This window comes from Alternaria postmessia, assembly GCF_024291825.1.
Source record: "Alternaria postmessia strain BMP 2775 chromosome Unknown scaffold_4, whole genome shotgun sequence".
NCBI classification, from domain to species: Eukaryota; Fungi; Ascomycota; class Dothideomycetes; order Pleosporales; family Pleosporaceae; genus Alternaria; species Alternaria postmessia.
Genome location: NW_026260077.1, coordinates 625,423 through 649,406, shown reverse-complemented (window position 1 = coordinate 649,406; position 23,984 = coordinate 625,423). Strand labels below are relative to the sequence as shown.

The 23,984-nt window shown below is 51.9% G+C and overlaps 6 protein-coding genes across 6 annotated transcripts; 4 read left to right on the top strand and 2 right to left on the bottom strand.

The window, feature by feature from the left end:
* Positions 1–3,610: 3,610 nt before the first annotated feature.
* Positions 3,611–6,604, top strand: J4E82_001248 (uncharacterized protein; the record flags this gene model as incomplete). The annotated part of the gene is made up of 2 exons (XM_051727563.1): positions 3,611–3,756; positions 3,901–6,604. 2 exons carry the CDS (start codon positions 3,611–3,613, stop codon positions 6,602–6,604), a joined length of 2,850 nt encoding a protein of 949 aa, XP_051592876.1.
* Positions 6,605–7,158: 554 nt separating this feature from the next.
* On the top strand, positions 7,159–8,025 carry J4E82_001247 (uncharacterized protein; the record flags this gene model as incomplete). The annotated part of the gene is made up of 3 exons (XM_051727562.1): positions 7,159–7,365; positions 7,518–7,784; positions 7,843–8,025. 3 exons carry the CDS (start codon positions 7,159–7,161, stop codon positions 8,023–8,025), a joined length of 657 nt encoding a protein of 218 aa, XP_051592875.1.
* Positions 8,026–9,666: 1,641 nt separating this feature from the next.
* On the top strand, positions 9,667–11,506 carry J4E82_001246 (uncharacterized protein; the record flags this gene model as incomplete). Its single annotated transcript, XM_051727561.1, is given in 2 exon segments — positions 9,667–9,963; positions 9,980–11,506. The coding sequence occupies 2 exon segments, from the start codon at positions 9,667–9,669 to the stop codon at positions 11,504–11,506; spliced, it is 1,824 nt and encodes a 607-aa protein (XP_051592874.1).
* Positions 11,507–12,798: 1,292 nt separating this feature from the next.
* J4E82_001245 (uncharacterized protein) lies at positions 12,799–13,425 on the bottom strand (the record flags this gene model as incomplete). Its single annotated transcript, XM_051727560.1, has 1 exon — positions 12,799–13,425. The coding sequence occupies one exon, from the start codon at positions 13,423–13,425 to the stop codon at positions 12,799–12,801; it is 627 nt and encodes a 208-aa protein (XP_051592873.1).
* Positions 13,426–14,912: 1,487 nt separating this feature from the next.
* Positions 14,913–21,604, top strand: J4E82_001244 (uncharacterized protein; the record flags this gene model as incomplete). The annotated part of the gene is made up of 3 exons (XM_051727559.1): positions 14,913–20,861; positions 20,926–21,173; positions 21,337–21,604. The coding sequence occupies 3 exons, from the start codon at positions 14,913–14,915 to the stop codon at positions 21,602–21,604; spliced, it is 6,465 nt and encodes a 2,154-aa protein (XP_051592872.1).
* A 141-nt stretch (positions 21,605–21,745) lies between these two features.
* J4E82_001243 (uncharacterized protein) lies at positions 21,746–23,451 on the bottom strand (the record flags this gene model as incomplete). The annotated part of the gene is made up of 2 exons (XM_051727558.1): positions 21,746–23,282; positions 23,447–23,451. 2 exons carry the CDS (start codon positions 23,449–23,451, stop codon positions 21,746–21,748), a joined length of 1,542 nt encoding a protein of 513 aa, XP_051592871.1.
* Between the last annotated feature and the right edge of the window lie 533 nt (positions 23,452–23,984).

Genomic DNA, 23,984 nt, shown 5'->3' with positions numbered 1-23,984 from the left:
GTGGGAAGAGGCGCGCATTGGATGTCCAGTCCGTTTTGCGCGTCGATGGTAACACGAAAGAGCGATGTTCTTCTAGATGTGCATGAGCCCGGCACGATCTAATGCAATAAGTGGCGACCAGGGGTTATCTTGTATTGTTGCCGGCCAATGCTAAGCAAAACGGTACAAGTGGTACAACAACGCGGCAGCTGTTCCCACGAAAGTTGAGCAGAGTGTCGCAGAAGGGTCCAAGCGGTCCGCTCCTGATGCCTCGAGCGATCGCACGGTAGGTTGCGTGAGAGCGGGGGAATGCGTCTTTAGCGAGTCGTGGGCGTCCGCGGAACGTCCAATAGAATTTGGGTGGAACTAACGGCAAAACTGCGTCGTTCCGAGATGAACGGCTGAGCTGAACACAGACCCGGTGCAGGCAGGGGTGAACGAAAACCAGTTGGGTTGGCTGGTAACGGTGGTAAGCGGTCGATATCGATGTCGGGCACACCCAAGGGGGATGTGAGCAGCGTGAGCGTGCGGAGAAGGGACGATAGGTATGGGAGGAGGCGTGCTTGAACGAGTGGGATATATGTCGACTAGGTATTAAAGTGCAGCCTGCGTAGCTTTGAACCAGGTTGCGGAGCAAGGTAAAGGCGACAGGATATAGTGTGTTAAAGTAGCGTCGCAGCAACGACACCAATTCGCCTCTAATACTGGTAATGGAGGATAATCCTAGGACGAGTCCACTGGTCCCGCTGTAACCATCGCCCTGGGCCGCAGTCGACTTAATACAGTGAGTAGGCCGACGCTCGCAGTGAAGCACCGGGCACGCAAAGGACAGTGTTGACGACAACCCAAGACGTAGCGAGCGCTGCAGTTGGCTTTGAGATCAGTCGCCGGCGTGAGCGCTAAGTCTTTTGGAGGCTGTAAACCTCGTGAAGCATTGAAACGTGATGTTCCTAGTGTATGTATCGAATGGTGCATGAATCGCTTTCGAGCGGCTTCATATCTTGGTTCGCAGGCCTAGCCACTCCTCAGATCCCGTTGGCTGCACCACCTCCAGCTCAGAGTGGGTGGTCCAGGATCAGCAATAGATCTGAGTTGGGCGTCGTAAAAAGTCTCTACGGTGTATCGCATTCCTCTGGTTGATCATTCGCTGACGGCCAAAATCAATTCGCCATGTCCATGATCTTCTCCATGTGCTGCTTATTATTATCACACAAACGCCATCAATTCACGGCCGCGCGCCCAAACAGTTAGTCAATACGCGATACTTGAGGCGCCCCTAGCCGACAATCAGCCCCACGCTAGGATGCCCAGCCATCGTGCTACATCTCCGCGATGCCTTGTGTGTGTGACCTGACGACACTATCTCTCCACAGTTTACGATCCGGTCGAATCGGACCTTGTTTTCTAGTTATAGAGAGTTATTGAGCGCGACAGGCAAGGCGATCTTGACAAGCTGACAACCCGACCAGGCCCCATTGAGTATTGCCAGCATCAAGCCACACCTGGCATGTCAGGGATTGTGAGGCCTGAAGATCCTCACAATCATGACAGCAGCGTCTGGTAGGCCCAGCGATTAACGGCCGGTCAAAGTTTGTTTGAGATGTCATAAGCTCCCATGCACCCTCCCCACAATCGCTACGCCTATCAGCAGGTAGCAGTCCAAGCATTGCGATATACTCCCATTGGTGTGGGCGTTTCTGGCGAAAAGCAAACATGTTCGTCTAAAGCAAGGGCTTTCGCTTTGTAGATTTGGTGCCTTTTGACATTGTAGTGTCGCGCAGTGGACTTTCCCTGCGTGCTGAGGATCTGGTTACTTTGCGGCCGGAGCGGGACGACGGGCACAAAGGCACGCTCCCAAAGCTGGCTCCGAGCGGGTTTCCGCAGTACCCTGACCTTCGGTCCCAACCGAACGCTTTGACAGACTCGAGTGCAAAACCCAACAACAACCTGCCTCTCCTTGCTTTAGACTGCTGTTGAGCATGCTCCATTTACATGATCCTTCAAGGCTTGAGGGAATCTGGACAAGAGTTGGGCAGCACGCTGCTACAGCGCGCGTTCACGATTCACGCAAGTATTGTGGTTCACAACCGGCACATGCCTGTGAATCAAGCTGTCAAGGCCATTTATTCAGCATGATTCGGTGGTAAGTATCATGTCTCGGACCCGCCGTCTTGTCGCGATGTGGATCCTAGTTTCTACTTTCGATCATACGGTCTCCGATTTGGAATCAGTCCTTTCCGAAGTTAATGCCCATGCTGACCAGTGTGATGACGTACCCACAATCATTGTGTAGTATTGTGACCGTCTCGAGGGAGACCAGATGAAGATGGGTCAGATCGTTGTCCCTGCGTTGTGATAGCGGCGCTCTGATGGCTGACGGTCATTAGCCCGTTCTTGCGTATTGAAAACCCGGACGCATGCAGCCGAAGAGGACAGGCGAATGACTTGCATTGTTAGCGGCGTGCTTTAGCTGCGGGGTCACTTCCCGTCTCATTCGTCAGCGACGCAGACAACAGTTGCAGATGGCTGCATGTGCAGCAAGTGTTAATCCATGCTCAAAATACTTCTGGTCTGGAGCTGAGCGATTCGCGAGACTAGCATCTACGAGTCTATCGACGGCGTGCGAGAGAGCGAACGATGGTGCTATTTGACACCCGTCATGACGTCGTCTCTGGCACTCGCGTGAGTATAATATCAGGAGATGATCAGACGTGTATTTGCCTTGGGAGTCACCCGTATCCACTGCAAATGACCTGGGATGAAGTTTGTTGAATGCACAGTGCGACTCCTGCATGTTTGTGGCGGGTTGGACATTGCGCATGCCGGCCTCGTTCCGAAGTTCCGCCTGGGATGCTAGCACGACTTCATTCGCAGCCTTGTACCAAGACTCCATGGTTGGTATTCTCGCATGTGTGATGGATCTGTGGAGGAGTGCCTCACAGCGTCTTTGTAGATCTTTTGTCTCCCCAAACATTTGCCTTTTCCCTTGCCATGGCAAAAGCATGACTCTGTAGGTTTCCCAGCGGATGCATGTGCGGGCGGGTGATCGACTAATTTCGAATGTACGGAACTGTTTGTAGCCGCCGCCTGCGAACACGTATGCGGCGGGGCCTGCTTGACTCTTCCAAGATTGATATGCAGTACAAGTTGCATGCCATGGGCACAGGCTAGCGAACCACACCAAAACAAAACCAGTAGGCGGAAACGACGTGGGTATAGAGATGCTTCTAGTGGGATATAGTGCTGCGAGAGGCTTGGTGGAATGTTTCGGACTTGGAAGCTGAGTCCCGTAGCCGCAGGTATCATGCCCAGGCATCGTTCCTTGGACAGCAGCAGCCTATATCGGAGAGAGTACTGCAATCGGTCTCAGGGTAGTATATGTCTTCTGCTGGACCCTGGAATCATGAGGCTCACAATCCCAAGTGAGAATAGGGTCACGTGAATTGGCAAGAGGCGCGCGGATCATATGTTTCGCCAGCTCCGACGCGGGCGCGCTTTGACGCGTTCGGACTCATTGCATCCAGCATCTATCAAGGAAACATCACGACTTTACTATTCCATCCAGCGCGCGTCCACTATGCACTTAAGAGCCTGAGACTCGCCTGAATTATATTGAATAGCGACTGCTCCCATGTTCAACTTCACTCCTCTTCTAGGCGCGCAGAGCTCCTCGCCAGCGTCGCAGTCATTGCTAGAATTCGATGGAGGCATACAAATCTTGATCGATGTTGGTTGGGACGAGGATTTCAGCGTAGAGAAACTGAAGGAGATTGAGAGGTAGGTGCATAATCTGGCCGCGATTGCAATGTGGATGCCAGTTGAAGTGTGGGCTATCCCCGGGAAACACTGGCAGCAGGTAGCAAAGTCGCTAGGTAGCAGCAATACACTATACATACACGACGACTAATCTCGACACTCCAGACATGTCCCCACCCTGTCCTTCATCCTGCTTACTCACGCGACCACTGCGCATCTCGGCGCCTACGTACACTGTTGCAAGAACTTTCCTCTGTTCACGCGTATACCCGTCTACGCGACAAACCCCGTCATATCTCTCGGCCGCACGCTGCTACAAGACCTGTACGAATCCACGCCGCTTGCATCGTCCATCATCCCCACCGAAGCTCTCAGCGAGTCTGCCTACTCCTTCTCCTCGGCACTCAAGGGCGGCAAGAACCCCAACATCCTTCTGCAAGCGCCCACGTCCCAAGAGATTGCCGACTACTTCGCCCGCATCAACCCCCTCCGATACTCGCAACCGCATCAGCCCATCCCTTCACCGCACTCGCCCCCACTCAATGGCCTCACCATCACTGCATACAGCGCTGGACACACACTGGGAGGTTCAATATGGCACATACAACATGGCATGGAGTCGGTCGTCTATGCCGTCGACTGGAACCAGGCCAGGGAACACGTCCTTTCAGGAGCTGCTTGGCTGGGAGGACCCGGCACCGGCGGCGCTGAAGTCTTGGAACAGCTGCGTCGTCCGACTGCCTTGATCTGCAGCAGCAAGAACACCAGCATGGTAAAGGTGGCCAGGTCGCCCAACAAGCGAGATGAAGCTCTTCTCGAGATGATTCAAGATACTGTGGCCAAGGGTGGAACCGTCTTGATTCCATCAGATTCAAGCGCGCGTATACTTGAACTGGCATATCTGCTTGAGGAGACCTGGGAGCGTGAGGCAGCAGACGCCGAGGGCGGCGGTGCGCTACGAAGTGCAAAGGTCTATCTTGCAAGTCGGACTGGTGGTGCAACGATGCGCTATGTACGGAGTATGTTGGAATGGATGGAGGAGGGCATTGTGAAGGAGTTTGAAGCCAGTGCTGCCGACCAAGACCGAAGGAACAAAAACGGAAAAGAAGAAGACCGAGCCAGAGTCCCGTTCGACTTCAAGCACATAACGTTAGTCGAGCGCAAGACACGTGTGGCTCGTATGCTGGGCGCAGCTGGACCGCGAGTGATATTGGCAAGCGATGCGACGCTCGAGTGGGGATTCTCCAAAGATGCTCTTCGAAGCCTGGCATCTGATGAGAAGAACTTGGTCATACTCACAGAAAGAGCTGGTCAGCTGGGCGCACAAAAGAAAGGTCTCGGTCGGTACCTCTGGGAGTTGTGGAACCAGCGCAATGCATCACCAGGACATGATGCTCCTTCTATTAGTGTGATAGATGCCGCAGGCGATCAAGCACCATTCAGCACGGTACGCGCAGTCGCACTCGAAGGTGATGAAGTCCCGCTTTATCAGCAGTTCCTTGCCGGCCAGAGACAACGTCAGACCACCATGGGCGGCGATAACGCAGCAATGCTCGAAACGTCTGCTGATATCGTTGATGATCGATCATCAACTGAGTCAGAGAGTTCGGAAGGCTCTGGTGACGGATATCGAGGAAAAGCGCTCAATGCAACCGTTGCCCTCCAACACGCGCGAAACAAACTTGGTATGACAGACGCAGAGTTGGGCGTAAATGTACTCATACGTCGGAAGAATGTTTATGACTACGAAGTGCAGGGCAAGAAAGGCAAAGAGAAGATGTTTCCGTTCCAGGCCAAGAAGCGTCGCGCGGACGACTTTGGTGATCTTATTCGACCCGAAGACTTCGCTCGTGCCGAAGAGGAGGACAACACTGCCGGAGAAGCTCTTCGTGGTGAAGGAACAAAGAAGGAGAATGCTGTTGGTCAGAAGAGGAGATGGGATGATTTATTAAACAGCACCGACACTAATAAAGCCAACGCCAACCAAAAGCGCCGGAAAGACAAGGAGGTTCGAGAAGGCGAGGACGAAGAATCGGACAGTGAACCAGAAGACGATCCAGACAAGGTGGAGGGCCCATCGAAAGTCATCATCGAGTCAGAAACTCTGGAGATCCGGTGTCGGATTGCCTTTGTCGACTTCTCGGGTCTGCACGATCGCCGCACGATCCAGCAGCTTATCCCGCTTATCAAACCTCGCAAGCTAATCTTCGTGGGCGGGGAGGAAGGCGAGACTCTTGAGCTCGCCGAAATCAGTCGAATAGCACTGAATGCGAACACCGATTCTGCCAACGCCATCGATGTCTTCACACCCGCTGTCGGTATCATGATTGACGCCAGTGTCGACACGAATGCGTGGAGTGTCAAGCTCAGCCGCAGCATGGTGCGCAACCTGCGCTGGCAGAATGTTCGTGGCATGGGCGTTGTGGCTATCACTGGCCGCCTCGCAGCTGCAAGCCTTGAGCCCAAGGTTGAGGAAGAAGCGGATACGCCAGCGAAGAAGAAAGCTCGACTCGATGCTCCCGCCGTCCCCGTGTCTAGCGATAAAAACGATGACACACCCGTCCTTGACGTCGTTCCTACTAACATGGCCACTGCCGTTCGATCCGTCGCGCAACCCTTCCATGTCGGTGATCTTCGTCTTGCCGATCTGAGGAAGCTCATGAATGCCAACGGCATGCAAGCCGAGTTCAGAGGCGAAGGTGTACTTGTCATCAACGGTACGGTGGCTGTGAGGAAGACGGCTACTGGTCAGATTGAGATTGATGGAGGGGCTTATGGTAATCTGGATCCAAGGAATAATGACGCTGCAACGTTCTCTAGGGTCAGGAGGCAGATCTACGAGGGTTTGGCTGTAGTTGCGGGAGGTTGAACGTTCAAGGATACGACTTGGGTATTATGATGGGTGTTCGGTTCTTGCGTTACATTCCTCTACTGCTATGAGACGGAGGTGAAGAAACTTTATGAACAACCAAAGTATACATTGCGACAATCAAGATAACCCTTAGGTATTAGTTCCGTGCATGGTATCTTTCATCAATTGATCGAGTCTGTGGGCGGGTTTCATATGATCTATTGCATGCCATCGTACTGGTCCAAATATGTGCAGATGCATGCGTATCAACACAGCAGCATCCCAAAGCCTGTAGGGCTAGGCGAGTGAGGATTTTCTACCGGTAAATCGACCTTCTATCCAGAGCAAGGCTTCGCGCAAGTTATTCTGGCACAAAGGAAAAGACTAGCTCGCGAACCCTTTACTTCTGGCAGGCCCACAAAAAGAGGGGCATGTAATGCACACAACTGCGACGCAACTGCAACCACGTCCGAATCCAGCCTTTACGTTTCCGAGGACTCGTAGCCTTTGTTGTTTACTAAGTTTGTCAGCCTACTGCAACGCGCACAAAGCCTAGACCGACCAGATACACGATGCCCTCCAGTTCTGAGGAGGCGCAAGCCCTTGGCCACGCAGAGTTTTGGGACGAACGGTATGCAAAGGCTGACAGCGACAAGCCAACGCACGAATGGTTCCGCGCATTCGATGAGCTAGAACCCTTTTTCAAGAAGCATCTGTTCGATAAGGAGAGGGACGAGGGAAAGAATGCCAAAATTCTTCACTTGGGGAGCGGGGACAGCGTAGGTTCTCCATTCAAGTTTGAAAAGCTGTAGGCTGCACGATAATGTAGACGCAAATATTACCATTCTCTCGGTTCGTATATTATGAACTGAACTACGGGAACTCGTGTCATCTTCGCAGCTACGTCTTCATAGGGCTGACTTATTGCTAGACGGTCCCATACGATCTTTTAGAGCGAGGCTATACGAATCAGCTCTGCATTGACTTTTCCGCGGTAGTGGTCGATTTGATGAAATCACGACATCCAGATAAAAGTCAGGTTGAATGGAGAGTCGGCGATGTCCGGGATATGAAAGACATCGATAGCAAGTCCGTAGATGTCGCCTTTGACAAAGGCACTCTAGATGCAATGATCTACGGAAGTCCATGGAGTCCGCCCGAAGAGGTTATGGACAACAGTGGAAGGTATATCAGTGAGGTGAGTGTATAACAAAAGCCCGGGCATACGAGCCTGAACACATGCTGATTTTGACAAGGTCTGGCGGGTCTTGAAAGACGACGGCGTGTTTCTTTATATTACCTATCGGCAACCGCACTTTGTCAAACCGATCCTCAATCGCAAGAATGAGTGGGATCTAGACATGGAAATCATGGGTGGAGGCGACAGTTTCCAGTACTTTGGCTTCATTCTCAAGAAGAACACCTCAGGCCCGAACTGAAAACGTAATCGTCGATGCTATAATTGGTAACGACACAAGTACGTCAAAGAGGCGTTGGGCATGTCTGAACAATCGCGACAGCAGTATCTCTTGGGTCGAAGTATAGGGATTTCAGTTATTACAAAAACGTATTCCAAGAGAGGTACCTAGGTATACACCACCCCATTCTTATCAGCGCACTGACATAAGAAGTAGTGAGTACGTCTAGAGTTCAAGCCTCTCGGATGTAGTCGACTCCTCTGTAGTGCAACGAAACATGGAGAATGCGGGCAAGACGAGATCCGCTCATCGCACTATCCATCTCTTTTCTCTTCCAAACTCTGACGCCTCTCAACTACACAGAGGACACCGCACCGTCTTACGAGACACAACTAATAATTCGTCCTTGGTTACCAGGGTGAACACAGTCGAAGTGGAGCCATCGAAGGCATTACACCGTGGTGCAAGACACAGTCGATTTTCCATCTTTGAATCCCGGCGTGCATACAATTGGTGCACTGCTTTCGAAAACCAGCTCAACACTGCCGTTCTTCGCCCCTGTGAATTGTATGTTGGCAGAAACGTTCGCCGAGTTCAAGCCAAGACCAGCCCCTACTGTGAGGACTTCGGGGGTTATGTTGAAGCCACCGCCTAGACCGAAGTCACTGGACCCTGCTGTAAGCCCGCCTATATCGCGCACGTTAGCTAGAGCGAATTGGAAGGCAATGCGAACAACGTACCTCCGTATGATACGCCGGCTTGCCAGTTAATGCCGCAGCCTACGCCGATGTCGCCAAATGGTGTAAGACTACCCGCAGCTGCGACATTGCCGACTCCGCTGGTTGATGTGACGTTTTTGTCTAGGCTCGTAATGTCAACGTCGTTGGCTCTCCGTTGTTGGTTTGGCGTTGCCGATGCTAGCATTTGCATGGCAAGAAAAGATACGGCGAGTTTAGTAAACATTTTGTCGATGACGTTACACTACAAAGTGCTTGCAAAGAAAGAGAGCCGTTGGATGTTTATAGAGAGGACTGCCGCCAGGCAAGGCTGTGGAAGGTGAACAAGGTTCTATTTGTAGTCGGTGCATATCATGGTTTGATGATCAGGGGCATTGGCATCGTCTCCAGCATCATTTAGGCTATTCGCCAGCTCAGTGCTTCTGATCCAAGTCTTTCTCTATTTCTACTGTGCTACAGCGTGTTCCGGACGATCCGGTAATTGCGATGTCGAGAAAGAACGACCATTCGGACCGGACCCAAGCCCCCTATCGAGCATCGTAGGCCGTATACCGCGTTAGTAAGACTACTCGGCCCCACATGAATCTGGAAACTTTAATTTGACCGTCGCGCTTACGCATACTATACGGATTCTCCTGCGAACAGTTTGGAGGTTTCTACTAGATGGAGTGCGAAGATGCAAGCTGAGTTGAGTCTAAACATCATGACTTCGGCGGGATCTCGGAACTTTTCTCAGAAGCGTTGGGCTGTACTACAGAATCTCACGGGTCCACCCTTGCCGTCAGCACCGCTGACGTAGATCACAGTTCAAACACGGTAGACTAGCTGTGTCAGATTGTGCACAGCCAGATACCGCCACCGTTATATAGGGAATCCCTTCTACTGAGATTGAGCAACGTCCGTCTTGTATCCCACATCGTCAAAGATGCTTACCCAATTAGCTCTTGGCCTGCTCTTAGGAGTAGTGCATTCAGTCGTTGGCAAAGAGTCGTACGCACCCTATCCGACATCGAAGAACGAATCGCATCTCCATACTCATGATGGAGGGTTCACCCCAGACTTCTATCTCTCTGTCACATACGAAAACCACACTGTAGCATGCCAGCATCGCATGTCTGCGCTGGTCAATGGCACATCTCCTGGACCTACACTGCGTCTCCCAGCGGGAAAGACTAGTTGGGTGCGCGTCTGCAACGATATGGAGGAGTTCAACACAACCATGGTATGACTAATTTCAGACGCTGATGCCTGAGATGACTGCGTCTGACACATATCAGCATTGGCATGGCCTCACCCAACGCACAGCACCTTTCAGTGATGGCTCGCCAGTCAGTCAATGGCCCATTGCACCCAAAAGATGCTTTGACTACGAGATTCACCCCGAATTTGAGGATGCAGGAACCTACTTCTACCACTCTCACATCGGCTTCCAGGCTATCTCTGCCGCTGGACCGCTGATTATTGATGACTTTGGCATTCCTCCATTTGAGTACGATGAAGAGCGTATTGTCTTCCTCCAGGACTACTTCAACAAGACCGACGAGACGATGGAGCACGGACTCGTTGCGACACCATTTGTTTGGACTGGCGAGACAAACGCAGTACTTTTGAACGGCATCGGTGTAGCTATTGGTGAAACAGCTGGGCAAGGCAATTGCCAACTGCCGGTGATTGATGTGGAGCCCGGAAAGACGTATCGCATGCGCTTTGTTGGTGCGACAGCCATATCCATGGTCTCATTTGGTATCGAGGGCCACTCCAAGCTCGACGTGATCGAAGCAGATGGTCACTATACGAAGCCGTACACTACAGACCACATGATGCTATCGTCTGGACAACGTTTCGATGCGCTTCTTAAGACGAAAACGATTGAAGAGCTCGGAAATCAGACCGACTACATCATCCAGTTTGAGACCAAAGACCGACCCGCCATCTATACTGGTTTCGGTATCCTGCGCTACCCGAGCAATGGACCCAAGATCACTTCTGCGCCCACAGTAGCCCCTCTAACTCTTACTAACGCCACCTACGACTTCCTTGAGTATGCTCTCGAGCCATTGGTACCCAACAACTTTCCCCATGCCTCCGAGGTGACCCGTCGCGTTCATGTGAGCAATGTGCAACTCAGGCAGTCTACCACCATCTGGCAGCTCGACGGCCTGAATTGGACCGAAACAAATCCGGCCAACAGCCCGCCATACCTTGTTGACATTTACAAGAACGGCCCTGCGGCGATGCCAAACTACACCGCAGCCATGGAGAATGGCGGCTGGGACCCTTACACGCTGACCTGGCCTGCCAAACTCGGTGAAGTTATCGAGATTATCTTGGAAAATACGGGCAGTCTCGTGGACAACAATGGCGGCTTCGACTTCCATCCCTTTCACCTGCACGGTGCCCACTTCTACGACTGCGGAAGTGGAAATGGGACTTATGATCCTGTTGAGAACGAGAAGAAGCTTGCAAATTACAATCCCGTGCAGCGGGATACGACGAACCTGTACCGTTATCGTTCCAAGGGTACCGCAGGAGACGACGAGGGTTGGCGTTGCTGGAGGTTGCGTGTCCAGGACGCAGGATGCTGGATGCTTCATTGTCATGTGCTTCAGCATATGATCATGGGAATGCAAAGTGTATGGATTATGGGTGAATGGGAAGATATTGCGCGGATTCCGTACTCGGGTGCGCAGGGATATCTGGACTTTGGGGGTACAGCCTATGGAGGACAGGATATCTCGCCTGTTGCCTACCACTGGAACGAGTAAACTGCTCAAGCTAGAGTTCTGCTTCTTCTTAATCTTCTTCTCTTTGGCCTTTAGAATTCATTCTCCTTGCTCTTCTACCGATTAATTCTATCTTGAATTGTGGGTGCTATACTTATCCCCATTTCTCCACACAGCTGAATTTGTAGATTACATATGGAAGATAGCCTAACCCTCTTTCTCTTTGAGGCCGCTATCATGAGCCAGAACCAGAATCCGAGTCGGAGCTGTTTGTTGACTCTAGCACATTTCCACCTAGTAAGAGAGAAAAACGTTAATTTAATGACAACAAGATCATCCTTGCGTAATCAAGGTGCGAGGAAGCAGAGCGTTCAGCTGGATCACACAAGTGTGAACAGGGAAGTAGTCCGAAGCTCTCCCGATACAGTGCCAGGTGCTTATGCTGGGGCTTTAGTGTGGAACGCCAGAACACCTGATCGGTGATTGGGTTCCACATCCCCGGTCCCCTCGTCGACTTTGCTATATATCTTAACAACACCCTTTTGCTTTCACGTACGACTATGGTACTTTGAAAACCAGTTCTCCCACCAAGTTCTTTGTCTGTTCTGATACTGTTCCGGGTTCACCGTTATTATTCTATTTACGTTCTTCTGTTTTCTGCAGTGTGACATCTCAATACGGTAAAATCAGGGACTTTTGTGGTTGAACAACCAGAACAACATGAGGCTTTTCGTCCGCTCAGCCATATACAAACAGAATATCTGCAGATCAGTAGTTAAGAGGGCGATCACAAGCTGATCCCCGCTGTTGCATGTTTGTGTCTCGGCTCTTGACATGAGCATGGAGGAGCTACTTGCCCTGTTGCTTTCGTTCTTGCCTCGCAGTAGTACCTCATTGATGGGCTTAGAAGAAGAGATCACACTGGTAGCAAATCACTAGAGATGAGGACTAGTTGAGCCTTGCGGTCGAATCTCTCTTTCATACTTTTCTACGGTACATGTACACTGGGACTGCGACAATTCCCAACGATAAGCTCGGGAGGCTGATTTGCATCGTTCGCCTCGATGCCTCGTAGCAGCCTGTAGCAAACAGAGCGGTAGTGAGAGAATGCGCTGCGATTCATGACCAAGCTCTCTGCGGTTGGTATCGAGATGGGCGTATGTTCGGGTGACATGCCTTTGGTGTGAAGCCATGGATATTAAGACCTTTGTTATGATGCTTATCCACGCCACTGCTGCGCGGCCGTCCCAGGGCCGCTAGCTTATACTGGAGGAGCAACTGAGTTGGCCTGGAAGATGGTATAGCTATCAATAGAGTAGCTTGCAGCCTTTCCTTCAAGTCTCACCCTTCTTCTCTCCTTGTGCATCGAAGCCGAGGCTTTCTAATTGACGTATCAGCTCGTTGATTTTGATGACCTTCTCGAACTGCTCTGGGAGCAGCTTGTCGCCCTTGTCTTTCTTGTCCTTCAATTCGCGCGCCTGTCTTAACTTCTTCGTAAGCTTCTTCGCTTCCTTCTCTTTCTCGACCTCGGGGTCGACAACCTTGTCCGCCTCAGGCTTCGCATTCTCCTTCGCCTTGACCTCCACCGACGCTTCCTTTTCCTTCACGTCGGCAGAGGCTCCTTTGCCCTCGTCTTTTCCATCATCCGCTGCGGCTGCAGCCTTTTTCCTAGCTTCTCTCCGTTTGGCATTCTTATTGGCAGCGGGACTCGATGTGCTAGGATTCTCCTCCTTCTTTACCGCTTCTGCACCCGGCACTCCTGCCTTGCCTCTGTTGCGGAAACCCTCGGCGGTGCGGTTCTTGTAAAGTTCAACATCCTCTGGTGGGCGGTAGCCTGGGCGAACGCGAATCTCTTTGCGCAGGGAGCCGTCGGGGCGGACGGATGCGGGTATGTGACGTTCGCCGGTAGCGGAGGTGGTGATGCCGGCTTTGGAGATTGCAGGAGTTTCTACGGAGGGCATCGTGCTGGTTGCGCTTGCCGTGAGGTGGATTGGGGGTAGGATGCGCCGGAGGACGTTAGGTAGTCACGACAGGCCAGGATGAACCAATCGTTCTAGTGAGACGTCGCCAAGTCGTTGCAGGCGTCGTCCAACAAAGGCGAAAAGTTAAGGCTTTGGGCTGTGGAGAGTGAATCGAATGTCGTGGTGGGGTTGGAGGTAAAGTTCACGTCAAAGCGGAAGGCACGACGCACCAATGAGCGCAGCGGAAATCCCCGTGACGCGAGAGCTTGAATCTTGTCGGCGAACCTCAACCTTTGACACCGTCAGCGAAGTACCTCCACATCACCCTCCACAGTCTACCCAGCCCTCTCGACACGTTCAAAATGTCTGGCGTAAGTGAATTGACCGGCTGACACAACTGAAGGCGCGCTAACGACTCCACGCAGATGCTCGGCAACGTCTACAAGCAAGTCCCTCCTCGCGCATACCCTTCGATCCGACGAGACTAACCATCGGCTGCAGCGCGGTCCTCCGCAGCAACACTACCATGTTGTTCGCCGTCTTTGGCTCCGCCTTCGGTCTGCAACTGTAAGCCACAGCATCCGAAGTGGAACTCGGGGAAAGCAGGGGAGCTGACAGTAGCACAGCGCATTCGACACAGGCTCCGAGAAGATCTGGGACAGCATCAACCGCGGCGTATGTCAGGCTGCTACAATGGACGGGGCATCTGCTAACGTGCACCACAGCGTCAATGGAAGGACATCAAGCAGCGATACATGGAGGCCGCCGAGGACGACGAGTAGGATTTCAGCCATACCACAGTTCGAACATGAAATAGACTCTTCTTTACGGTTCTTTGGAGCGGACACTGTACATTGTGGTGTATACTACAGCATGCGAAATATCAAGGCGACATGTTGACCTTTCTCTATATATGGGATTCCGTGATGAGAGCCTCAGCAGCCAAGTGTCTGATGTAACAGCTCGTGTCGCAACGAGCACATTATTTGACTGTCAATGTGATTGTGTTACTGGGCTTAACGGTGAGCCAGAAGCCGACATATCTTTTGAGCGGACAAGGCACATGCCGCTCATAGCCCACTCGGGCGGTGGACATTGGGTATAGAGAATGAGGTATCAAGGCAAATCCGCAAGCCCATGACAGACTTTGTTACGTTTAGTCCCATTGATGGCCCCGTGAATGTGTCAGGCGACGTATGCCAACGAGTTCCTGCGCGAAAGTAATAGTTAACCCTAACCGTGGCTGCTTGGTGGCGTCGCGCATGCCTGCCTCGGGGGTCCGCGCTACTTCACGAGGTATGACATAGCGCGAATCTGCTTCTCTCCATTACCACGCAACTCCAGGCTCCGTACAAACACACGACTCTCACCCTGGTGGCTGGTCCACGCAACCGCTACCAACAAACAATCCTGCCCTTCAAATCACCCTTGTTTACCACCCCGCTTGCCGTCTTCCACCCCCACCATCCCGCCGCGAAAGCTGCACAATGTACATGTCCTTGCACGAGCAGGAACTATGTCGACAGCTGCGCGAACTACCACGACGACACAACTACCGATTCGAGTTGGCTGCTGACCGAGAGCTGCGCGAAATCCTCTTCCGTTCCCTCGCTGGCCGCGACGACTTCTTATCCTACTTCTTCCCTAATGGACTCCCGACGGACGAGGAGAAGCCATGGAGCCTGCGCGACGCCCAGGGTGCAGTAGAGGGTGCAGAGTATACGGCAGCGGCAAGAGGAAAGCCTTGTGGACACATATTCAAGAATGGCGAGGCTACATATCGGTGTAAAACCTGCAGCGCAGACGACACTTGCGTGCTATGCGCCCGCTGCTTCGATGCATCTGATCATGAGGGACACCAGGTCTTTGTCAGTGTGTCGCCAGGAAACTCTGGCTGCTGCGACTGTGGAGACGACGAAGCCTGGATACGACCAGTTCACTGCAACATACACTCGATAGACCCTGAGCGCGAGTCCAAGGCGGCAGGCAAGGCAAGGCAAGGTTCCATGCTGCCGGACGAACTCGTAGAAACCATCCGCACCACCATCGCACGAACACTCGACTACCTCATCGACGTCTTTTCCTGCTCACCGGAGCAATTGCGCCTGCTCAAGACCGAAGAGTCCATCCGCCAGGACGAGCGCAACTCGCGCCTTACCTCCCGATGGTACGAGGCGGGAGACGAGTCAGAGGAGTGCGATGAGTTTTGTCTCGTACTGTGGAATGATGAGAAGCATACGGTCAACGACGTCCGGGACCAGGTCGCTCGCGCGTGCAAACAAAAACTCGCCTTTGGCCTAGCAAAGGCCTACGAGATCAACGACGTGGGGCGCAGTGCCATTGTCTATCGGACGGACTTGAACGACCTCCTTCGCATGGCCAAGATCATCGAGGAGATCAAGCTCACTGTGACCATTCGATCCGCGAGGGACACTTTCCGAGAACAGATGGGCGGTGTCCTGATCGAATGGATACAGGATATTGCAGGCTGCAGCGTTGGAGAGGACAACCAGATACTCCGCCGTACCGTTTGTGAGGAACTCCTAAAGCCATGGCGTGTTGGTAGTGAGGCGTCAAATCAAGGCATTGGCAAGAACGGTCTTGACGACCACGAGATGGAGGACAAGGAAGCTGAGATGGACGACTTCTTCAACGGCATGCTATTACAGCGACGAGCTCGTATTATACGGGTCCAGCGACAGCGAACCACCGATACCAACGATGACACCACTGCCTCGGATGACGACGACGATGACGAGGGCGGACCTGCAGCCGAAACCCAAGATGATATGGACATCGATGAGGTCGGTGCTCAAGACAACGATGGTGACGTTGAAATGGGAGCATACGAAAGCGCAGATGAGGCGCTCGAAGTGTCTGAAGCGACCATGGCAGGCTACCCTGCTCCTCCTCCACCGCCGCCGCCAGCACCTCAACATCTACAACGAGGTCAGCTCGAACAAAGTGTTACACCAGCCGAGTCAGATAGTGAGCCTATGGTTGGCGCGCCGTCTCTCAGTCATGTCGAGCCAATGCTACCAGTGCCCGAGACACCTCACACTCGGTCATTACCATTACGGCCAGCACGGCCAGCCAGATATTGGTTAGAGAAGCCTGAGAGCTACGGTAAGAAGCCTGGAACCCCACCTCATGAAGATCTCTGGCAACGTTTGAGGCTCGATCACCTGATATTGTATGATTTGCGTATGTGGAAGCAGTTGCGTATCGGTATACGCGATGTCTTCATCAGTACCGTGGTCACGATTCCTGAGTTCAAGCGCCTCTTGGGTCTACGGTTTGCTGGCGTCTACACTGCTCTGGCACAACTCTACCTCATTGCCGATCGTGAGCCTGATCACTCCATCATCAATCTTTCTCTGCAGATGTTGACCACTCCATCGATTACCTCCGAGGTTGTTGAACGTGGCAATTTTCTGACGAACCTTATGGCTATTCTCTACACCTTCTTGACCACCCGCCAGGTGGGCTATCCTTCAAATGTCGACCCCAAAGCGACACTAGCTTTCGAGCAAGGAGCTGTGACTAATCGTCGAATGTATCACTTCTTCCTCGATATGAAGTACCTACTGGGCTCCGAGTTTGTTCAAGAGAGGATTCGCGAAGAGCCACGTTATCTGCTACAGTTTCTAGACCTTGTAAAGCTCCATCAAGGTATCTGTCCAAACGTTCGTCAAGTAGGCGAGCATCTCGAATTTGAATCCGAGGCCTGGATTAGTGCTTCTCTAATTACCCGAGAAATCAACAAGCTGTGTAGACACTTTGCAGAGTCTTTCGCCTGGAGGCGCGACGAGGATCCAACAAACATCCAACGCGCTATACGTGCAGCCGCCAGGGTAGCCATCATTAATTCTCTAGGCGCTGAACGCAGACGTTTTGACCAGACCGAGCTCAAAGAAGAGACCAAGTTCAAGACGTCACCCGTCTTTGAATTCGACGCCGAAAGTTCTACCTTTTTTGGTCCGTCCTACAAGATTGTCGATTATGTTGTCGCGGCACAGCCAATGAGCTTCCATCACGCCCTCCATTACACTCTGTCCTGGCTTATCGATCGAGCACGAAGCATGGATCGAGAGGATATCAAGCGGTTACTCTTGTTTTCTCCCAATGAACTACAAATGGACCTTGCTCTATCCATTCCTGTGCATCAACCCGAAGATTATTTACTGGCATTGTTCGACTTTCCGCTCCGGGTCTGCTCATGGCTAGCTCAGATGCGTGCAGGCATTTGGGTCCGAAACGGCATCACTCTACGACATCAGATGACACAGTATCGCAGTGTATCACAGAGAGACGTTTCGCACCAGCGAGACATCTTCCTCTTACAGTCCGCTCTCGTGTTATGCGATCCGTCAATCTTCCTAGCGTCAATGATTGACCGATTCGGATTGAACGGCTGGATGACTGGCAAGTACGAAGCTAGCCAACATGGATTCGAAGATAGTCAGGCTATTGATGTGGTTGAAGACTTTGTGCACTTACTGATCATCATTCTCAGTGAGCGCACGTCATTGATCCCCGCGGAGGATAACGACGAATCTCAACTGGCATCAATGCGCAAAGACATCGCTCATGTGCTGTGCTTCAAGCCACTTTCTTTCTCTGACATGACTGCACGCCTGTCAGACCGAATTCAAAACATGGACGAGTTCCCTGCTGTCTTGTCCGAGATGACCAAATTCCGTGCTCCGGAGGGCTTGTCCGACAGCGGGACGTTTGAATTGAAGGAACAGTACATTAATCTTGTAGATCCTTATCTTCATCAATACAATCGCAACCAAAGGGAGGAAGCAGAGAACATATACAAGACCTACATGGCCAAGAAAACCGGAAAGCAAGCTAGCGACATCGTCTATGAGCCGAAGCTCCGCCAAATCCCTTCAGGCCTGTTCCAAGATTTGTCGGCATTCACCCGAACGCCGCTCTTTACTCAAGTGATATACTACTTGCTTGGCTATGGTTTGAGAGCAACAGCAGCGACACCAGGCATTCCAGCCACCCGTGTCGAAACCTACATCCAATTTGTCCTACAACTTCTCCTCGTGGCTATTCTTGAGGACAAAACAGGGGAGCATGGATGGTCCGAGAAGACACCTGATTCTTTTGTCACTTCAGTCTTGACTAGAAACGCAAACATAGGCATATCAGGCCATCCGACTGTTCTATCGATCTTGAAGACCTTACAAGATGCCGAAGCTTTCAAATCATGTGAACCGAAAATAAGTCTGATCCTTCATAGGCTCAAGCAACGCCAACAAGACTCCTTCATTATCGCAGCGGCAGCAATCAACATGCCGGCTGATAGGATGGATACTGCCTCGCCTGCACCGCAAGATAAAGAGCACAAGGAGCTCAAGAAGAAGCAGGCACTTGATCGACAGGCAAAGGTTATGGCAGCCTTCAAAGAACAACAGGGAAAGTTCCTGGCTAACCAGGAGTTTGACTGGGGCGAAGATGACTTCAGCGATCTAGAAGACGAGACGGGTGGACTGGTTGAACAGGAAAAGACACTCAAATATCCCTCGGGCACGTGTATTTTGTGTCAGGAAGATTGCAACGAACAAAGGCTATATGGTTCGTTCGGATACATTTCCGAAAGCAGGATCATGCGGCAAACTCCTCTGCACGATGAGGAGTGGGTGGACGAAGTCGTACAAACGCCGAGCAGTCTTGATCGGTCAGCTGAAGATATGCGACCCTTCGGCGTGGCTGGAAGGAACCGTCGCACCGTGGAGAAGGTCACCGCATCAGGCGAGCGCGTCACCAGTGAACGTCAAGAATTGGGAAAAGGATTCCCTCCTCTTTCTGTGACGCCTGGTCCGGTCACTACTGGATGCGGACACATTATGCATTTTGCATGCTTTGAGGTTTACCTGAATGCTACCCAGAGACGCCACGTCAGTCAAATTGCGCGAAATCACCCTGAGCGGCCCGAGTTGAAGGAATTCATGTGTCCACTCTGCAAAGCTCTTGGAAACATCTTCTTGCCGATCATTTGGAAAGCAAAGAAGGTCTCTAGCACGGGTGTTCTTGAAACAAAACAACCTTTCGAGGAGTGGCTGGAATCGCAATTAGTTGCGACCCACAAGAGTCTTGAAAAAGGTCTAAAGGCCCCTGCGGACATATCTCATGATCAGAAGATGCTTTATGAATATGCGGAACGAGATTTTATCCAGCCTATATCTAGTCGCTTGCCCGATCTGCTCAAGCCATCGCTACCTTCAACTGGCCTTGCTCTATCCCAACCAGGGCAGCTCGCACCTCGGTTCCAGGTCCCGGCGTTCTTAGGTGTACAGCCTCCGGAGGTCGCCGAAGCTGGATTAGGGTCCTCTCAGAACAGCCCAGCTTTGACGCAAGATGTTCCAATGGGAGAACTGATCAAGATATACCATAGGTTGAGAGAGACCTTGAAGGTCAACAACGTTCACTCCTCGTTTGCGTATGCGCATACACCCGCCATGACGAACGATTTCACACATACAGATGCGCTTGCTCAGGCTCTTGGTTATTCTATTACTGCCGCCGAGATCGCGCAGCGAGGTGTGCAATCTGAGTCGGTGCGTGGTACTCTGATCGATAAGATCTCTCCACAAGCCGTGACCCATCTCCGCGTGTTTTCTGAGACGGTCTCTTCGTACATTGCCATCGGAAGCTTGCGAGGCCAGGGCCCAAATAAGACTATGGATGAGTTTTCAGAGACCCAGCGCCGTCAGTTCCGCCAGCTATTAGTTGGACATCCAGGTATCTCTGATCCAGAAGTGTTGAGCTTCGATCTGAAAGGCATCGCACCACTACTGTGCCAAGACCCGTTCATCTTCCTCTCAGAATGCGCTGTTGGGGTTGTGCCAGCCACCAATCTCGACATCCATCACATCATGCGACTCTGTTACCTTGCTGAGATCGTACGGGTAGTCTTCGTCTTCGCGCTCGGTGTGAAGAACCAGTCGGCTGAGGATATGTCGGATCGAGAACTCCTCTTTCCCCATCCGGAACAGTTCATCAACACAGATGTAGCCGCTACGGGCATGTCTGAAGAACAGATGAGCAATTTACTCTGCTTCGTCTGCGTGATCTCCAACGTCACTAGCCAGGGCGACTCTCCCGCCTCATTTGACATCAACAACCTGCCCATTCCAGATCGTTTCAAGGACCCCAACTTCCTTTACTTCATACATACTATGGTCTCGACGTACGCTCTACCATTCGTCCGCAAAGCCGCTATCCTCATGCACGTGCGATACGGTGTCGACCTTCCACATGTTGCCGCCGAACGCGCTGACGAACCTGAACTCGCGCGCCTTTCTTCGATCCTTCGGCTGCCATCACTCTCCGAAATCTTCGCATCCTTCGCAGCGCCTACATCGGCAGGCAACACAACACGCTCTATCGTCGGAGGCTGGATCCGACATCTCCTCTGGGTAAGCAAAATTTGTGCACGAACTGTATATGAGGCAAACACTGACTATATGCACCAATTTCTAGGCACAAGCAGGCAATAATCCACTCAAACCGACCGTATCACTGTCGCATCCAGCAATCTTTGAACTTGTCGGCCTACCAAAGAACTATGATACCCTGACTGATGAGGCAATACGTCGCCGCTGCCCGACAACAGGCAAGGAATTGACCGACCCTGCGCTCTGTCTCTTCTGCGGTGAGATCATGTGTAGTCAAGCCGTATGCTGCATGACCAACAAGAATCGTGGAGGATGCAATCAACACCTAACTAAGTACGTCATTTTATCCCATCTCCACCAGAAGACAGCCCATTGTGCGGGTTCTCAGTGTCTACACGCATAGCGCGTGAAGCTGTAAAAGTCAACGAATAGCATCACGCTCAGCCATGGCTATTCTCCTATGTTATGTAGGACTCCATACTGACAGTTTCCACAGATGCGGCGGGCAGATTGGCCTCTTTATACATATCCGCAAATGCATGATTCTCTTCCTCAACCTTGACCACGGTACCTGGCATGTCGCTCCTTACCTCGATAAGCATGGTGAGGTCGACCCAGCGTTACGCCGCCATCACCAACTGTTTCTGAACCAGAAGCGGTACGATGCGCTGCTAAGGAAAGTCTGGCTTGAGGGCGGTGTGCAAAGTCTCATTGCTAGGAGGCTGGAGGGTGACGTGAATAATGGAGGGTGGGAGAGTTTGTAGATTTGGATTCTTGCGAGAAGCCGAATCACACTTCACGTGGGTGGGAGTTTGTCCTTTTCATGATTGTATGAATAGCTAGTGGGCGTTATGGAAACCGACACTTGAAGAATTGACGAGATCTTTTGTATGTTACACACTATTTTATACATGATGGTGCTGCAATAAGACTTTCGCACGTTTGTTATGATCGTGTTCGGTATGCTCATCGCCTATGCGTGAATGCTCGTCACCTATGCGTGAATGCTCGTCATTGTCTTCACTCGCTGGATCTCTTTGTTCCAAAGATATAGTACCCTCGCCATTTTCTGCAGAAGCTGTTGCTGCGGAAGTACCACCCGCTTCCGAATTCACTTCTTCGACAAGTGGTATGTCTTCTAACGTGATCTGTTCCGAGTGGGCTCCGGACCTTTGTGTATCCGCGGCTCCCCCCTGCGACTCGGTGTCCCTCCAAGCTCTCTTCTCCAGTGGAAGCATCCTTCTAGCAAGCGTACTGTTCGTTCTCTTCTCTGCGCTCTTGATACCTAGTCTCTGCGCAATGATATCTCTCCACGTAGCGAGCTTCTGTAGACCATTAACAAACATTTCCATGCCATATACTAGCGACATCTCTTTTCCTAGTTCAGCTCTTCTTGCTTGATTGTGTTCCTTAATTATGGCATCTAGGAGCCCCAGAATATCTGTATCAAATTCAATGGCATTGTCATCCATTTCGGTGAGCAGCGTATTGATGGCGGTGTAAGAGGATTGCTGAATCCATGCTGCGCGTATGAGATGTTTGTATAGCGTTGTCGTAGCGCCGAGAGCGTGGGAAGAGCGACCTAGTCTCTTGATCGTGGGTAGGATGGAGAAGGGTAAGGGTGAAGACGGGAAGTCGTTACGAAGAGTCGAGATGGCGGTTATGAGATGATGTGGATAGTTCTGGAAGAGAATGCGCGCTTCGGTGGAGGGAGGGCCGGGTTTGGGGCCACCCTTCGGTTTGGGGGCTGATCCTTTGACGCCTCCGTTGCTGGCGTTATCGAGGTCTAGCTCACGCACTTTGTTGAAGACTTCGCGCTCGAGGGTTTGCCAGAGGGCGCGATCGGTAGAGGCGTTGCGTATGAGTGCATCGATACGTTCTCGTTCGGCTAGGCGCATTTCCTTGAATTTTGCCGCGTCCACATTGGTACCTTTCCTCTTGCCAACCCGCACCTTGGCCAACTCAGCGTGTGGGATGTTTTCCTTTGCCGGCTGAGGCCTCGTCTTGGACCTTTGGAGGACTGTACGCGATGCGCGAGTGCGCGGTTCGCCTTTCAAGACTTGGTCGAAGACCTCGTCCAGAGACGGCTTGGAATTATCTTCATCGTCTTCATAGTACTCGTCTGCTATCTGATCAAGTTCTACGACATGATCCTTCTCCTTCTGCTGACGCCCTTCAGTATTGAATTTTTTGTACAACTTCTGGAACGCGGCTCGTTCGGTATTCGTTATAGTGGTCTTCCGGGGAGGTTCTTGGTCGATAGCAGGGGGCAGATTTTCATGTTCGAAGGGAACGTCTTCTGTGTCGTACGGGCGCGATGGTGAGGTGATGTTGCGGCGAGCAATTGATCGCGTGGCGGCCTGCCATTGCTGGATCGTCGGTGTTTGGTAAAGAAACGGAAGGAGCGTCTTAGTTGCTGGAAGGCGAGAGCGTGACAATGCTCTGGCTGAATTGGAGCATATAGACATGGACGAAATGGCCGCACAACCGTTGCAAGCCGCAGACAACACGAAAATGACCACGAACACACGATGATGCAGCCCGCCGTCCAAGTCCCAAATCTTTCGAGATCGCCGCGGCCTAGTGGTGGTCTGAGCTCAGCTTACCGCATTAGGCAACTTACAAAATCCATCGAAAATCGTGGCACGCAGTGTGAAAGCAACGAAACCTCAAAGTATTGACAACAATAAGATGAATGCTCATTGGCGGAGCTCAACATCCTACTGCATCGGGCAGGAAATGAGTTCCGTGGATTGCAGCACGTGCGAAGGCCACCCAAATCCTAAGCCAAAGAGGGATACTTCATTGGTTCAACCCCCAACACTCCGCTTCCGGTAAGCAAAAAAAAAAAAGAATCATCGATCACAGCAGCAGGCGGCCCATTGCTGGGAACTGGCACCAGATGAGCGTGCCAGTGTGGCTGAGCTCGATATGCCGTATAGGGTAAGAGTTTAGAAACCCGTCAAAGGCAGCAGGATTAGGAATCTCAGTGTCCACTGCCGAGCGACGAAGACCAGCATACCGTATCTGGCAAGTCGCGGAAATCCCGTCGAAAGCGGTGATTACTGGTAACCAATGCCTAAGGGACAACGCTCACTGGCGGAACTTTGAGCTGAGTGACAAGGCACAATAAGACCCACAAAC